General features: G+C 40.2%; 1 protein-coding gene across 1 annotated transcript in view; it reads left to right on the forward strand.

Annotated features, from left to right (window-relative positions):
* Nucleotides 1-18211, forward strand: part of Col25a1 (collagen type XXV alpha 1 chain) — a 410812-nt gene that overhangs the window by 280131 nt on the left and 112470 nt on the right. Inside the window, exons 8-10 of the mRNA XM_052730008.1 lie at nt 14451-14522; nt 15211-15318; nt 18039-18074. Coding sequence (XP_052585968.1) covers nt 14451-14522; nt 15211-15318; nt 18039-18074 — 216 coding nt within the window. The remainder of the gene's footprint in view (nt 1-14450; nt 14523-15210; nt 15319-18038; nt 18075-18211) is intronic.

The following is an 18211-nucleotide window of genomic DNA, read 5'->3' on the forward strand; positions in this document are numbered from 1 at the left end:
ATTTCAAATTATAGCATAGGATTGGTACTGTGAGAGCTTGTGACCTTTCTCCAAGTATCAGTGCAACAAAACAAAGTCATCCTTGGTGATGAGTATTTTCTTTGGAGACAAACCCCTTGTTTCTAATTTAGCTTTCAAGTGCTGTATCTTGGCCCTATTCATTTGTGGCCCAAATCAGACCCTCAAATATAATTTTGTTTGAATGACAAAATGTGATCCTAAAATTGAGTTAGTAGCATGCATTTGTAATCTGAAGCACTCATTAAAAAATAAAATCTCGGATTTGGGGTCCCTGGGAAGCAGGGAATGTAGCCACTGGTTTGCTTTCTGCAGAAAAAGCCACTGGGTATTTGTTGCTTCAGTCTGGGCTTGGCTTCCCGCTGGGTCAGCCAAGGCTCCCCTTTCTGTTGTGTGAAGAGGAGATGATAGATAGATAGATAGATAGATAGATAGATAGATAGATAGATACATACATACATACATACATACATACATACATACATACGTAGGTGGGTGGATGAGAGAGAGAGCGCCCCCAGAACATTCAACACAGGGCACCTTGTAGATGCTGGAGATTCTTTATTTAATAAAGCAACAAAATTTCCATAGAATTGCTTTTGCAATACTATGTAACATATTTGCTAATTATAATGTGGTTATATATTTATTAAAGAAATTAAGTAAAGATGTATGCCATGTAACTGTTGATCAGGCCAATCCTGATTAACGAGTAAAACCAAAGAGAAAAAAATAAATATCTTTTAAATTGCTCCAAACTGCACAAATTATAATATGTAACTCATGTCATTTTTTTTTTTTTTTTTTTTTTTGGTTTTTCGAGACAGGGTTTCTCTGTGTAGCTTTGCGCCTTTCCTGGATCTCGCTCTGTAGACCAGGCTGGCCTCGAACTCACAAAGATCCACCTGCCTCTGCCTCCCGAGTGCTGGGATTAAAGGCATGCGCCACCACTGCCCGGCTCATGTCATATATTTAAGCTGGGCATTCCCAGACTAGCCTTTATTGACAAGTCTTGTTTGGATTCCAGTTCATTGCCTCCAATCTATAGCTTACTTCTTGTCCTATACTCATCCATTCTGGTAAAGGTCCTTTTTTTGTTTGTTTGTTTTCAGTTTTGTACAAAGTTCACACACTCTCCTTTAGAGTCTCAAAGCCATTGCAATGTGTTTCAGAATTTAGAGTTTTGAGAAACTAGGAAGTTGGTAGTGTTCATATACTGTGTATTGTGTGAGAGGTGTCACCCTGTAATCCAACCATCAAATTCTTCAGTAGAATGCAAGCATATTCACAATAGGAAGGCTTGTAGACACCAGAAATAACATCACATCTGTTTAAGTAAGTTTTTTTTTGTCACTGGACACATTTAATACAAACTTAAAAGAAAAACATTGAACTTATGAAAAATATTTCATCTTCAGCCATTTTGAATTTTGGAATTGCAGGTAAGAAATTAGAGGGTATATATAACCTTGGCTTTTGTCTGTTTTTCCTAATCTGCTAGTGTTGTCTTCCTTAAGCCCACTTATCATTACCCACTACTTCTCCTTAAGTATTCTTAAAACCTCCCACATTCACAGCCTATCAAATTTTCCAGGCTTTTCTCTAAGCAGGGTGTGTCTGGTCCCTACCTTCATTCATCTCAAATTCTGCCTTCGAGAGACTGAACGAACTTAAGGACTGCATCTTCCCCTGTTGAGAACCGCAGCTTAGTTCATTTTCCAAGTCGGTTGCTGCCTGTGTTAACACTCCCTGTCTCCTAGACTTTAGCCACCATCCTTTCTTGCATTGATATTAGTAAAAGACACTGCTTTACGAGGAGGGAATGCTCTCCTTGCCAGTCTCAACTCACATAGGAATCCTACACCTATGGTCATTGGCAGTATGCAGACCTAGCCCAGGTAAAGAGCAAATTCTGAACTTTATTTCTTGAAAGGAGAGTGCCTGGAACTCCAAGTATGAGTTCAGTGTGCCATTAGAAGAGGAAGATGGATCTTCTTTTGATTCCAGTGTTATCTTGACTATGGTGCCGGTAACCACCATGGGTCTCAAGGGCTTTCATTTACAAGTCTTATTGAATAGTCCTTGATAAATCTTCCCTCACCAAGTGGCCTACCTTAGTTCTCTTCCTATGCACTCTGGTATCTTCAGTTCAATCATCCTCCTCCCCTTAAGTATGAATATCAATTTTTTTAAAGTACAGTGAGTATGAAACCTTATTTAATTTTCTGTGGTAACTTGGCTTCTAAGTCTGACCCCCTACTTCTCTGAGTTGACCAAAAAAGGGACCCCAGTCTCCTTGGGGTTCCCACACTTTCCTACTCCACTTAATCTACCTCACAATCCCTGGTGGGTGTGAGTGTGTGTGTGTGTGTGTGTGTGTGTGTGTGTGTGTGTGTGTGTGTGTGTTTGTCTGTGTATGTGTGTATGTATTTGTGTGTGTGTGTGTGTGTGTGTGTGTGTGTGTGTGTGTGTGTCTACATGTGTGTGTGTTGGGGGGTGGTCATCATTCTCCACACTTTGTTTTAGAAGAGGTGGCATGGCCTTGTCCATTTGCAGGGCCCCTTGGGCACAGTGTCACAACTGAGCTGTGGGACTAGGTGGTCTTTTGCTCTTTCCATGCTATCTTCCAGCCAAGAGACTCTCGTGTAAGGTTGTCGTGACCTGTCCATCTGTCACAAGGTCACTTCTTCACTTCACCTGTCTGAAGCGCTGTCAGGAGGAAGTCTTCATCTGCACTCAGAACCACTAAACCTCTTTTGGTTTAGAAGTACCTTTAAGATATTTTTTATCTTTACAACTGTTAGTGCAGAAGTCTTATTTTCCACCCTGCTCCTTACTGAGGAGGTAAACAGAGTCAACTAAGAACATAGCTGAGGGGTTAGAGGTAGGGTAAAGGAAACTGAAAAACGCAGGGGAAATGGGCATAAGCAAACATATCAAAAGGCATTCCAGTGGAGGCCTGGGTTCTCCAGAAGGCCCACCTCGTTTATGTCTGTAATTTTAGTGTCAAACCTTCATTTGCTTATAGTAGAATATCATTAAATTCTTCTAGAATGAATGAATGAATGGTGGGAGGGAAAATCCAGAGGCTGTGAAGAATTATGGAAAACCTCCTAGTTGAAAAGGCATCCTGGACCAAATGCAAGGACAAGAATCTTAGTTCTGATAGTTACAGTTAGCAGGGCAAAACCCTTAACTTCTCTGTCACTCATCTGCCCAACGGTTGGCATGGGGATTCAAAGAGCACTTTCTTAGAATAATCCCAGCACACAGTGAGCTTCAATGCCAGTGTCAGCCAACACTATCACTATTATCATCATCATCATTGTTTTTTATTTTGGTTTGATTACCATTTTAAAACTCTGACACAAGATTACTCTCTGGATATTGATATGGAGAGAGTAGCTCTGACTCGTTTATAGCAAACATTTTTATAAATGAGGTTTATGCAGATTTCATGTCTGTGCCTCTTTCCAGGTTGCAAGTCTGTTCTTTTTCTCTCTCTCTGACATCCTGTGTCTGTACTTCTCCACTCCCCTCAGGCCAGGACCACGTCTCTGTAATCCTGCTTGTTCTTATGGGGTTTCTTGGCCCTGTGTCTGTTGGGAATACTTTTCAGCAACCCTTGGCCTCTCTCAAAAGGTTTATACAGGTAGAGCCTTTTTTCTGTTCATATAGCCAAGGCAAATTTTGCATTGACCAGTTTCCAAATGCTGTTGCCATCATTCTGTGCATTAAGAGACATTTTGTGTTTTGTCTTTACTTGACATTTTATTAGCTCTGCAATTTAAGAGATTCTTCAGTGTAGACATTACAATGTTCTCTATTTTATATTTCAAATTCACACTTGTCACTCACATACAGAAGACATAATTACTGAGGTTACTGGACTTAATATTTATGATGAAACAATAGAATTCGTATTGGTGAAATTATTAAGGCCACTCCACAAAGTTAAAAGGAGATTTATTTAATGGCATAACTTACAAATTAAGGGATAGGTAGGTCGTGGGGTCTGGGGAAGGTGTATCGCAGTCCAGCGGTGTTCTCTGGAGCTCTGCTCGGTCCACCTCCACCGTTCAAGGTCCCGGACCAGAGAGAGCTCGCCAATCCAGATCGCAGGTCTCCAGGCGCCTCCCTTGGCCCTGCCTTGTAGGCGTGACAGTTGCCAAAGTCTCAATGGGGGTTGGAACTTTCGGATCAAAGCTGGAATGGCTACCCACTACATCTCCCCCTTTTTGTCTAAATAAGAAGGTTCTAACCTAATACAAGACTATATACAAAGGAATGGTTATCAAATATTGTCCAGGAATAATGAGGGATAATGACCTAGATAAGATGGAACTACAACCAATGCAAACAATATCAAGCAAGAAACACATACTAAAATCCAGAGAAGTATAGAGCATAGGTAAATGGCATGTTACAAAGATCATTCCAAAAGGTGTCCTATCCTAAAAAACCTGAATCTAATACTTAATATGTTCTATCTAAGATATTATATATACATATACACACACACACACACACACACACACACACACACAAAGTTGTAACTATAACTGCTAGTCTTCAGTCCCCTCAAAGACCTGAGAAGGAATATAATGGTACCTGAGAAATGGTAGATGGATGCAAGCAACTTTCGGGAATCTTGCAAGAGTAGACCGAGACAGCTGGCAGCCTGGACAGTCACCTGTTTCTCAGCATTGTTGGTGCATTCAAATTGGCTACAGGCCTAGAGTATTTGACAGACCATTTTCAGAAGCAGGAATTCTGAAAGACCATCTTACCCTGTCTTGGCAGAGTACAGTGGTCGCTTTCCTTGTGTCCTGCTTGTCCAGAAAGGACAGCATTGCATTCATACTGTCAGCCGTTGAGGCAAGGGCAGTTCTTTGCCCATTAGGCCATTTTGTGCCAAGAAGACAAACTTCCAAATGGAAATGTCTCAGAAGCCCAACATTCTCTCAGGATCAAATTGGTGTAGCCAGGAGCAATTGTGTCTCATGTCAACAGAATTTTAAGTTATTTAAATGCCATAGTCTCTAGGTCTAGGAAGTGTTTAAAGATTACCTGTCCATCTGACCTATGTATCTGTAAATCTGGATAATCTAACTAACGTAACTATAGAGATGACAAGCATAGGTGACTATAAATCTATAAGTCTTATCTACCGAAATAACTTAAGGACTAAGGCTTTATGTAAACAAGGTAAACAGTCTATAAGCAAATGTATGGTAAAGAACGATGACTTCAAAATTGTGACAATACACAAGATATTTATAACAGAGGTAGGAATATATAGTGCGATATGCAATATGACAATAATCTTAAATATATATCAATATACTGAATATCCTAAACAGAAGTAGAACATACATAAAGTATGACAGATATAAATTTACATTTGTATCAATATACAAATTATTGAAATATACAATATTTCAAATAAGAGTAGAAATATATGTACATTATAACAAATATAGTTCTGTATTTGTATCAATATACAAATTATCTTAAACAGGAATATAAAAATAGTTTATATTTGTATCAACATATAAGAATCCATAACAGTGCAAATTACAGTGCAAATTATCTAAGGCTGCTATTTTACTAAATTTGTTTACTAGTATATACAATAATCTACCATAATATCTTATACCTATCCTTTTTTTTTCATTTTTTTTTTTTAGAGTACTGAGTCTAATATTTTCTTCCACCCCCAAGTTTTATAACCATCATCCATAACCCTGAGAATTATGAAACCTAAGGGAGAAGGGGCGTCGTTTTCTTAGAATTGCTTCCTGCTGTTTAGAGGGTGATGTTATCTCTGTTGGGTACTGTGAGAAAGCTCAGATAGTTAAATCTCAGTAAGACTAACTGTAGGTTCTGCAGCAAGTCTTAGAGTAATGGGTAAGATTGTCTGAAATTCTGGCAAGAAGTGTAGTATGATGATGATTACTATGGCATCATTCTGGATTGGGTAGAGTTGTTGTTATTGGGGCCCCATCTTCCTTCTGGAGACTTCTGAGATTGGTATTGGAAAAACTTATTTGTTATCAAAATGGAAGGTTTGGATTTAAAGGGGACATAGCATGTAAGAAAGGATCCTGAGAAATCAAGAGTAAGCATGGAGAGAATTAGAGTCTAGAAGACAATGATCCCTTTTTATTGGTTTCCTTCTGTCCCACACCAGAGGGCTCTTCAGATACGGGACTGAAGAATCTCTCAAACTTTTCTTTTAGCAATATGCTTGGGTTTAGAGAAGGAGTGAGCCAATTCCATCTCCAAAGCCAGCTTGGCTTATAATTGAATTGGAACCACAACTTTACTAGATTGATAGGGAGATAGATGTTAGACAGTGAGATTTTACCGTGTGTAGATTGGTACCAATAGATTCTTTCTTTTTGCTGTAAACATCCGGATATCCAAGGCCTTATGATTTTTGGAAGATGGGTATTTCCATTATCCTGGAAAGACAAAAACAGAACCCTACCCCAACCTTTGATTGTTAAATTTTTCTTACAACTTGTAGAGATGTCACATTGGTGGATGATCTTTTACTTCTCCTCATCAAGGGGTTTTTCCTGTTCGAATCGAATTTTTATTAATTTTGTTGGTATCCATAGCTTTTATTCTGCAGAAACAAAGGCAAAACCCCTTCCCCAACGTAGAACATATCCAGGTTTCCATTCTGAGGTCAGCACATCCTTGAAATAAACCGGTTGGTTTAGCTCAGGAGTTTTGTCTGTCGTCCAATGTCTCTCCACAGCTGTTGTTCCTTTCTCATCAGCATTGAGAAAATTCAAGGTTAATAAAGCACTATGCAATCTATTTCTAGGAGTCATTGTTACCTGTTGCTGTTTATTCAGCTTATCCTTTAAAGTTCGATTGGAACTTTCTATGACTGCTTGGCCTGTGGGATTTGTGGTATACCTGTAACATGCTTTATATTGTAATAAGCAAAGAATTGTCTCATTTTATTGGAGACATATGCTGGGGCATTGTCTGTCTTAATTTGTACAGGTATTCCCATGATGGTCATAACTTCTAATAGGTGTGTAATCACAGAATCAGCCTTTTCAGAACTCATAGGAGTTGCCCATTGAAATCCTGAATAGGTGTCAATGGTATGATGTACATACTTTAATCTTCCAAATTCTGTAAAATGAAACACATCCATCTGTCAAATTTCATTTCTTTGTATACCTTTTGGATTGCTCCCTGTAGGTAATAGAGTTTGGTTATAGATGGAACAAGTAGGACATTTTTTCACAATATCCTTAGCCTGTTGCCAAGTGATGGAGAAATCCTTCTTCAAACCTTTGCTATTTACATGGTATTTCTTATGAAATTCTGAGGCTTCTAGCACATTACCTATTAGTAACTGATCAGTCTCATCATTACCTTGTGCTAGAGGTCCTGGCAGACCTGTATGGGATCTGATATGTGTTATATATATATAGGATGTTCCCTTTTTCTGATGATTTCCTGCAATTGTATGAATAATGAAGTTAATTCTGTATTATCAGGAATAAATTCAGCAGTTTCAATATGTAAAACAACTCTCTCTGCATATTGATAGTCAGTGACTATATTGAGGGGTTCTATGAAGTCCATCAGTACCATAAGAATGGCATACAGTTCTGCCTTTTGTACAGAGCTGTATGGACTTTGTACCACTTTACTTAAGTCTCCTGATTTATATCCTGCTTTCCCTGATTTATTTGCATCAGTATAGAATGTGAGGACTCCAGAAATTGGCTTTTGTCGTACAATGTGAGGAAGGACCCATTCAGTCTTCTTTATGAATTCTATTCTCTTGCTTTTGGGATAATGGTTGTTAATCTCTCCCAAAAAGTTGCTGCAGGCTCTCTGCCAGTATTCATTATCTTTTCATAGTGATGAAATTTCCTCATTAGTTAAAGGTACTACAATTTCTGCTGGGTCCATTCCTGTTAACTAGTGAAGTCTTAATTTACCTTTTTGAATCAAATCAGAGATCTTTTCTGTATGGGGGTTGGAACTTCCAGATCAAAGCTGGAATGGCTACCCACTACAAATTGGAGCATCCATGAAAAGGGAAATTTGTTTTTTGAGCAATTGGAAATAATTCTTTCAAGAATTAGTACTCTTTTAAGTCAATCAATAAATAATAGATTATGATCCTCACCAGTTCCTACTGGCATATTCTGTGGCCATTCAGGGAACTCTTCTAGCCTCTTATCTTCTTCTGGTTGGGTTTCCTTTTTGGACAGAGGTTATAATATCTACTACATTATGGAGCAATTTAACGACAAATTTCTTTCATTCAGTGTCTTCTTTCTTTAGCCTCATAATAGTTAAACCAAAGTCATTCTTGGGCCTCAATATTTTTGCATTCTATTAAAATATTTCCCCATGTGGCTTCCCTTAGCTAGAAGTCGTTTTATCTACTTATAGGAATATTTATCTTTTCTTATGCACATGCATGCCCATTGTAATGATTATTTTCGTAATGCTGGATATATTTCAGGCAAACAAAGTCACTATAGTATATGTTATGGAAAAACTCAAGAGATTCTTATTTTTTATAACACATATGCTTTATGATGCTTCTCACATAATATGGTTTGCTTTTGAGGTCTCTTGACCCTTTATAATTCAAATATTTATCTTCCCATGCATATCTGTACAGCCATGTCTCAGCTACACTCCCATGTGCTGTCCTTAGCCTGTTCATGTTATGGATCATTTATGCACATTTATAAAGCAAATTAAGAATGCAACATAAAAGTACATATGTCTTTCATTTTGAGTCATTTACCTATATAGAATTTTTGTGAAGAAAGGCAGCCTCTCCCTGCAGGTGTAACCACTCATTATGGAATCTCTTTTTGATTGCTTCCACCTCTGCTCATCCCTGAAGTCTTAACTCTTCCCCATATCTGTATTCTCTCCACATTCTCCACAGACAACTTTATGCAGCCACATGACTCCTGATCTCAGCTCTATCTTTATTTATGCATTTTGTATTTGTGTTTTAATCAGCATAAATTTAATATATTTCACCCCAACATTTCATACATGTATATCATTGGGTTTTGCTCATCCACCACCCATTGCCCTCTCTTGCCCTCCTGGCCCCCAGCCGGTCTGCTTTTCTACCCAAACAGTCCCATTTCTGCTCCCACGTCTTACGTGGACACACAAACCTCTCTCTTCTTCCATGAACATATCCAATTACCATTCCATCACTCAGTTCAAGTTTAGCAAATCCATGTCAGTTCAACATCTGTGGCAACATCTGCCTCAAACCCCCACTTGTCCTCTGGATCCCCTCCACCACCTTTCTGTTATTCAAGCTCAGACCTATGAACATTCTCTAATCCCTGTTCTCACTCTTGTCTTTAAGGAAGTAACAAATTCTGAGAATTCTTCTTTAATAGTACTGGAAACTACTGATTGGTCCCTCCCCTGGTCCTAGGACACAGTTATGCAACTGGACTATGACAACATCTTCCAAAGGTCTTTGTCTTCAGCTCTACTCCTATACCAACCTCACCTGGGTAGTAGATGCAAACTTTACTCCTCTTTATTGCACATCTAGTTGTTTTTAATATTTATTTGCTCACTTGCTTGCTTACTTATTTTTGAGGTGAGGTCTTGCCAAATAGCCCAACCTGACTACCCTTAAACTCCAGCTTGGAATCCCCCTGCCTCAGACTCCCATATGCTAGAAAGACAAATGTTTGCCACAGTGCCTAGCTCTGGTCTCCCTAGCCTACCACCAACATAAGTATTCACCAGTTCCTATTGGCATATTCTGTGGTCATTCGGGGAACTCTTCTAGCCTCTTACCTTCTGGTTGGGTTTCCTTTTTTGACAGAGGTTATAATATCTACTACATTGTGGAGCAATTTAACAGCAAATTTCTTTCATTCAATGTCTTCTTTAGCCTCATAATAGTTAAACCAAAGTCATTCTTATCAGTACTTATCATATTAGTTCTTATCAACCCATATGGTTCCTGCCTACCTATTTTCTTCTACTTCCTTAGATGTTAAATGTTGTGAGCTTGGGATCCTGCTTGCCATTGAATCCCCAGGATGTGGCACAGTTAGTGCTACATAGAATGCAATCAACAAAGGCTACTTAAATGTTGTTGTCAGTTTGTAAGCTCTCTAGTATTAGACAATAAAAACAAATAGAAATAAATGATCATAAACACAAACCAGAAAATTTAAAAATCTGAAAGTAGACATCTAGGATTACATTTCTGACTCTATCAATGCTTTATTGGCTATGTTTGACAAAACAAAATTTCTCCCTAAAACGTAATGATGTAACACTTGTCATTATCGAATATACAATAAAAATGATAATGGCATCTTGAATTTATGGCTATCAAGTAGTTAGAAGCATGTCTCATGACTTATCTTTTTGTGTAAGTCCCTTTGGGCACAGGGCCTGTTTATTTTCTAGAGGGTAACAGTGGGTTTGGCAGCCCTCGTTGATGCTGGCAGAGCAGTGGCTGAGATGGTACCTATTGTGTATCAGGAAGATGCAAAGATGACTGCCATGAGTGTCTGCCCTCTCGGGTGCAAATGTGGGATGCATAAGGTAGCCTCTATTACACACTTGTACATCTAGTTTCTCAAGAATCCAAAATATTTAGGGGTGAGATATGTTCAAATTATTCCAGTATTTCTGCTTGTTTCTGGAATCTTTCCCCGTGTTTTTTGAGCTGCATTTCTTTTCCCCACACCCGCTTGGACCATCTGCGTACCAGGCAAGCTGTGTGAGGTACAAAGCCAAAGTGAAATCTCTCTGTTTCACGTATTTAAAAGGGCTATGACTAATGATGGGGCAATGGCCTGCCTAAGGAAAGAGTGCACCTCTGCATGAACAGCTAGGGAAGCCTGGAAGTCACTGTCATAGACAGCCAGGTCCTGAAGTGGAGGTCTCAGCACCAATGCTTTGGCCCTGTCCTGTAAAAGGCACACAGTCTGCCTGTAAGGTGGATGAAACTCTCTAAGATGGGATTCATTATCACCGCCAAATGGCAATATGTCTTAAAACTTACGCATTCTACTCCCAAGTATAACAATATTCATTTTACATTTAAAAAAAAAAACTTGGGTGAATTTCACCACATAATGTTTTATACTTGAAAATTCTTTACAATAAAGCTGTAATATAAAATGTTTTAATTGTTTAATATTAATTAAAACTAACTTAAACAACTTTTAGGGTCATTCCCTCCTCCCTAGAGTCTTAGGATTCTTTTTTTTTTTTTTTTGAGTGACATCATAGCTGTTTAATGGTTCTTTAACTCTTGTCAACTTTAAAGTAGGTTTAACAGCACCAGTATTACAGAGCTGAGTTTTAGGATTCTTGCTAGAATTTAACAGGGCCCTTCTTACATGCATTGCTTTTACTCTGCTACAGATAACCTCCAAGGTCATCTCAGAAGTCTTTGGTGTCGGCTCTAAGCCCACGTGTTAGCATTTCACAGCTAACATGACTGAGATACGTCATCTAACAAAGCAAGTTAAATTTCTTCCGATGCAGATTTCCAGTTTGAGACTTGGGAACTAATTGTCCAGGCCAGAATTGCCTGGTTACTCCCCTCTGTAGATCTCACTAGAGCTCAAACCAAGAAGTGACACATTTAGTGCTTTTGTGTGACTAGACTGCAGATATGACCAAGCGACAATCTGGTCCTGCTCAGAGAGGAATACAAGAAGTGACTTATTTCTATGTTGAAATTTCAGAACGATTGAAAGGCCTACCATGTGTGCTGTTAAAAGGCTTTTAATTTAAAATTATTGTGTTAGATAATCATGCTTCAAGTGACAGTATGATTTATCACCACTAATCAAGATTCTGACCCCTCCTAGACTTCTTGTTTGTATCTGCTTTTGTTCTCTGTTACATAAATATGAGATTTATATAGAAAATTCTGACTGTGTAATATAGGGCTAATGAGTCACAGATGGAAAGATCCTGGCACATTACCATCTAATAACATTTTAAACTCATATTCCATAGTAAAAACAAAAGCAAATTGTACACATCTGTTTTCCAACTTGTGGCATTTCTGAGTTTGTGGAGAGTCGATGCTTAGAGGACTTTCACTTAGGGAGAATGAGAAGAAGACCTGGGTCACCTCAAACCTGCCCAGCCACTTTATACCCTTATCAGAGTAGATCTGGCACAAGGGTTTCCTTTGTTAGGCTTCCTGAGAACTCAGAGCACTAAACAATGAGAAGCAAAGGATGAATCAATAGGACTAAAGCACGTCTTCATGCTACAAACCTAAGTTTATTGATTATCTCAAAAAGAAAAGCATATCCCCAACATCAGAAAAATGAAGAGAAAATACCCACTAATAAACTGATAAGGTTAAAAACCTAGCAACTCTCTGGCCTTTGCTAATATACATACGTGTGTGTGTGTGTGTGTGTGTGTGTGTGTGTGTGTGTGTGTGTGTGTGTGTGTGTGTACATATCCTCGACAGAAGGGTAGGACAAACAGGGAGGAAACTGAAGCTATCCATTGCTGGGCTGTTATTAACTTATATAGTAAACATGTCTTATAGTTTTAAAGGGGATAAAAGACTCCAATTTCAAATGTTTTTTTTTTTTTTTTTTTTTGGTTTTTCGAGACAGGGTTTCTCTGTGTAGCTTTGCCCTGGGACTCACTTGGTAGCCCAGGCTGGCCTCGAACTCACAGCGATCCGCCTGCCTCTGCCTCCCGAGTGCTGGGATTAAAGGCGTGCGCCACCACCGCCCGGCTCAAATGTTTTTAAAAAGGAAATGGAACAAAGGCAAATTTTCTCTTTCAGATTTCCCCAGTTGGTAACACTGTGAGGACGCTTTATCCCAGTTGCCACAGTGTGGGTCCCTGCAGCATCTCCCCCATTCTCCTTGTCTAAGGAATCCCGAGCCACTTTTCTGTTTTATGGGGTTGTGTGGTCTGTCAACTTCTTCTGGAAAAGTTATGTGACGGAAGTGGTTACTGTGGAGTGTGACTGTAAACCACCCTGACATGAAATACACATGTTATAAGAGACAGATTTCCATCCACCACCTCATGAAAGTTCCTGAAAACAGGGCAGACCCAAAAGCCATCACATGAGCAGAGAGAGGAATTTTGATTTGTTGGGTGGTAACACTTTTTGTATGTGGCGAGCTGTGTTTGTTCTGAAGAGTATTTCCTATCTGACAATAACATTCTGTTCGCTGTTGTTGTTAATAAAAGAATTAGTATGTGTATTATATGTATTATATGTCCTAATTTGTAAACAGAATACCAGTGGGCAGAATGTTCTCGTAACAATGTCTGCAGTTATCTCCAGTTTGAACTAACCCTTTAAAAAGAAGCTTCCAAAAATACTAAGCACTGCAAACCGAATACTGGAATCCGTACAGATCCCACCACCATGAGTCTGCAGCCTCGCCATTCCGTGCTTTAGGGAATGGCTGCTTGACTTGGGAGCCTCTTGTGTCTAATATGTCGAAGTATGCTCTGAACCTGAGCGGGAAGGGGAGGTTTTATGTATGCACCCGATTTTGTTTGTCTACCAGTGAAATGTCTGTGTGACGTTTTGTGTCGTATTGTTTTGGTGTTATGCCACGTCCTTAGGGCCTGCCAGGCTTCCCCACAGTTGCTGCCCTACACAGCAATCAGATCCTCACCGTCAAGGTTTGTGGATGATATTCATGCTTACTCAGTCAGAGGCACAATCAGCATAAGGGTGAACAAGAGCCATCCGTGGGTTGTCCCAGCTTCTGCTCCTAATGCCAGGGGACTGTGTTGGGCACCTGGGACCTCGGGTGTATCAGGGAGGTTAGCTATGGCCTAAGTGAGAACCTCCTGAGCATTCATGAGGAGGAGGATGAAGTTAAACATGTACAGTGACAATCAAAGGCGTGGCTTCCTAGGAGGCTGCCTCATATCCATGGCTGGATTCACATACATCCCAATGCTCTGTGATGCTTTCCCAGCCAATTCAGTAATTCTAAGGACTCTAAGCTTGGGGCGTTGATACCTGGTTCATGCCACATTATGCTGGTTGACAAATCTGACTTAATTGGAACTAGTGCTCTGTCTGTAGACCTTCTACTCAAGGTTCTGAATGCAAGGTCATTCTGGGTCACTTGCTTCTGGAAGTGGATGTACTAAAAGACAACCCCCCCCAAAAAAAAGACATCCAAATGATGGGGTACACAAGGGACTCATTTCTAATCAAAAGACTCATTCCATTTCAAGGCTGTCTTTCTTCCAGAGAGGCTGAGGGTCTGTCAGTCATGAGCACCAGTTCCATTTTATTTAATGGTCATTATGAGTCTAATGTGTATATCTTTATTTCTTCCTTGGGGCCTTCTGATGCTTATTCCTCAACTCTCTCATCTCTGAACTTCAACCTTTGACCTCACCTGACTGATCAGATGGTGTTTCCTAAAATCAATCATGGCTTTCTCTCTGCTGATCAGCAGCTCATTAAACGCCGGCTGATTAAGGTAGTGCTGCTTCCTGCGGGAGTCTGATGTCTCCTTCGCGTTCAATTATTGCTCTGGGTGCTGTTGCTTTGCATTTATCTCTCATGCATGGCGCATAGATGGTGGGTGGGTCTCTGTAAATATCCCAGAATAAGATTGTGTTTGGTGACTTACAGTATAGAAAGCCTGCCTGGTTTGTTTTGTTTTTTAATCAAGACAACTTCAGTTGTAACCAGCAATAGAAATAGACACATGGTTCCCGAGCCCTCTGGCTCTGATAAATTATACATCTATTATGCAATAGAGCAGGAGCCCATTATGCTTAATCTTTGATTCTGTGAGTAAATATATTTTCCAACTGAAAATGCAGCCACCCATTGGTCATGGTAAATGTGTCCGATAGAGCATTGCCATAGACACCCTTAAACAAGGGCTTTATCCGGCTCTGGATGTGGTAATAAACAGGGCACTTCAAGAGCTGCGCTGCCAGGCTGAGAGCTGCTTCTATTTCATAGCATCTGTTTGGCTCTCCTACAGTAAAGATTTTCTCCTTACTGACAGGTAGCTTGCCAGTGGGCTTCATATTTATGGTGGTCTGGTTCTTTAAGTGTAAATGTAGATCGGATACTATGAATTTAAAGTGCTGGAATAGAACCTGAATATTAATTGCTCATGATTATTGTTGGTTCATTCCTTTCCTCCATTCCAGGGTGACCAAGGACAGGCAGGGCCTCCAGGACCCCCAGGCCCTCCTGGTCCAAGAGGCCCACCTGGGGACACAGGGAAGGACGGTCCCCGAGGAATGCCAGGAGTGCCCGTGAGTTTCTTCCTGGATTGTTGTTCTCCCAGATTTTGTTCCGGGTTAAGGGGTAAACAGCGAGCTGGAACAGGGGGCAAGGGACTGTAGGGCCACGAGGTCAGGTGACTAGAGAAGGCTGGGGGGAGGTAGAAATAGAGGACAGTCAGCGTCTGCAGGGCGCTTCAGCAGCGTTCACTTCATTACTGGGCCAAGAAGAGCCTGAGACCTGAAGACGGCACCTGGATGAGTCGTAGGTGAGCTTCAGGGAGTTCACACTGAGAGATGCCCAGTCTTGCCTGTGTCCTGCCTGCCATTGGGTATGCCACTGCCTTTTTGGGGTGAAGTGGGCTATTAGTGAGAAAAATGAAGCCAAATATTGACAGTGTTTTCTTAAAGGCCAATATTGGGCACAGTAAAGCCCCACGCTGTAGCTAGAGTTTTCCTGCCTGGCCCACAGTCAGGACAAATCTCTCTCACCTGCCAGTCCCACAGCCTCTCAGACCCAACCAAGTAAACACAAAGAATTATATTGGTTACAAACTGTATGGCCATGGCCGTGGCAGGCTTCTTGCTAACTGTTCTTACAGCTTAAATTAATCCATTTCCATTAATCTATACCTTGCCACATGGCTCCTCGTGGCTTACCGGCATCTTCACATGCTGTTTGTCATCGTGGCGGCTGGCAGTGTCTCTCTGACTCAGCCTTCCACTTCCCAGCTTTATTCTCCTCCTTGTCCCGCCTACACTTCCTGCCTAGCCAATGGCCAATCAGTGATTTATTTATTGACTAATCAGCAACACATTTGCCATACAGAACATCCCACAGCACCACGCTGCTAACAGAAAGCAGGTAGAGCTTATTAGTATTGATCCCTTACAGATGACCTGGCTAAGAGTGTTAACAAAACAAAAATTAATGACTCCAGCACCAGAGGGTATGACCATATTATCACTTGACATTTGCATCCGAGGCTTATCTAACAGAAACCATTTTTAAATGATTTCAACACTAGAATTTGTCATAGCAATAACAAAAACATGGGGCATTGGTAACTGATAAGTGATATGACTTGGTACATGCAGCCCAATAATTTAAAGAAATATACGGACAAGATTTTAAAAATGACTGGGTTGATATTGTGATTCCAGGGCTAGAAATTAATGTTTATTGCTGAGTTAAATTTTACTTAATGCATTGCTTAAATTGTTTCCATTGGTGATTTTCTAGTTCAAAAGTAATGATGAGAATGTTTTCTAACAAAGTAGAAATACTTAAAAATAAAGCCAAGGGGGGGAAAAAACTGAAATCAGCAATAGCTGTTAATGTTATTGTACATTGTCTTTGCATTTTTAATGCACATATTTTTGTATCGCTTTTCTAAGGATTAATCTATGTGTGAGGATACAGGGCATTTTATCTCTTTTGCTGTCATCCCCAAAGTCCCACTTACCTTTCTGAAGGCTGTGTGTTTGCTCATGTGAAATTAGGAATGGACCCAGCTGCTCATGGGACTGCTTTCCCTGAACATTTGAAGGTGTTCAATTCATCCTAACTCTACCTGCTTAATAATGTCTGCCATTTTCTTAGGCTGATGCTCCTGGGGAGAGCCTTCCATGGTTTTGGAGGATTGACAGCTTTCACTGACAGTTAGTCACCACAGTGGCTGTCCTCAGATAACCAGTTAAATAACCAGTTAAAACATTTGCCAGCAGACACGGTGGTATATAGCAGGCGTCATTTCTGTGATGCCAGCACTCAGGAGGCAGAGCCAGGAGAGTGCTGTGAATTCAAGATCAGTGTGGGCAGGCGGGAGAGATGGCCCAGCAGTTAGCACTGGCTGCTCTTCCATGGAACCCGAGTTTGATTCCCCGTACCTACGTGGAGGCTCACAACCATCTGTAACTCGAGTTCTAGAAGATCTAACACTGTCTTTTGGCTTCTTAGGACACTGAACACACATGGTGCACAGACAGACATGCAGGCCAAATACACATACACAGAAAATAAATATTTTTAAAGATGTATTTTAAAAATCAGCATGGGCTACACAGTGAGTTCTACCGGTCTAGAGAATAGTGTGGAAACTTGTTTTTAAAAGAGCCCAAACGAAGCCAGGCGGTGGTGGCGCACGCCTTTAATCCCAGCACTCGGGAGGCAGAGCCAAGAGGATCTCTGTGAGTTCGAGGCCAGCCTAGGCTACCAAGTGAGTTCCAGGAAAGGCGCAAAGCTACACAGAAACGCTGTCTCAAAAAACCAAAAAAAAAAAAAAAAAAGAGCCCAAACGAAGAAACAAGGGTCTAACCTGTTATTGGTAGAAAAAAAAAATGCCCAGATCATCAAATATTATGTATTATAGAAGAAACAAATTTATGCTGGACGTGACTGTAAGGAGACAAAGATAATGGAGCTGGGAGATGCTCAGTAAGTGCCACACGAGCTTGAAGACCAGAGTTCAAGCCCCAGCATCCATGTCAAAGCTGAGCACAGCAAGCAAGTTTGTAGCCCATCACAGGTAAGGCAGAGACAAGAGGATCCTTGCTGCTTGCTAGCCAGACAGTCTAGCCAAATCAGCTCTTTGTGATATGTTTACATTCTATTTAATCTTTTTTAAAAAAATGCACTTGACATTCCCATGACTGAGAAAGTATTGGGGAAAAGAAGATATTGAAAAATTTTAAATATTTTCTAATTGTTACAGTAATTAAATTAATTACTCATTGTTATTAATTTTTTAAAGGGTGAACCAGGGAAACCAGGAGAACAAGGCTTGATGGTACGTATCTCAGTTTGTTTTTTAATAAGAATAATAAGAAGTGAGGTTATTAAAACTATGGTCATATTTATGAGTGAGTAATCAACCTTTTTGTATGACCCATAACAGAATCAGTAATTTATGAAAGTTTATTAGAA

This window comes from Peromyscus californicus, unplaced genomic scaffold, assembly GCF_007827085.1.
Source record: "Peromyscus californicus insignis strain IS unplaced genomic scaffold, ASM782708v3 Scaffold_9__1_contigs__length_137607984, whole genome shotgun sequence".
NCBI lineage: Eukaryota > Metazoa > Chordata > Mammalia > Rodentia > Cricetidae > Peromyscus > Peromyscus californicus.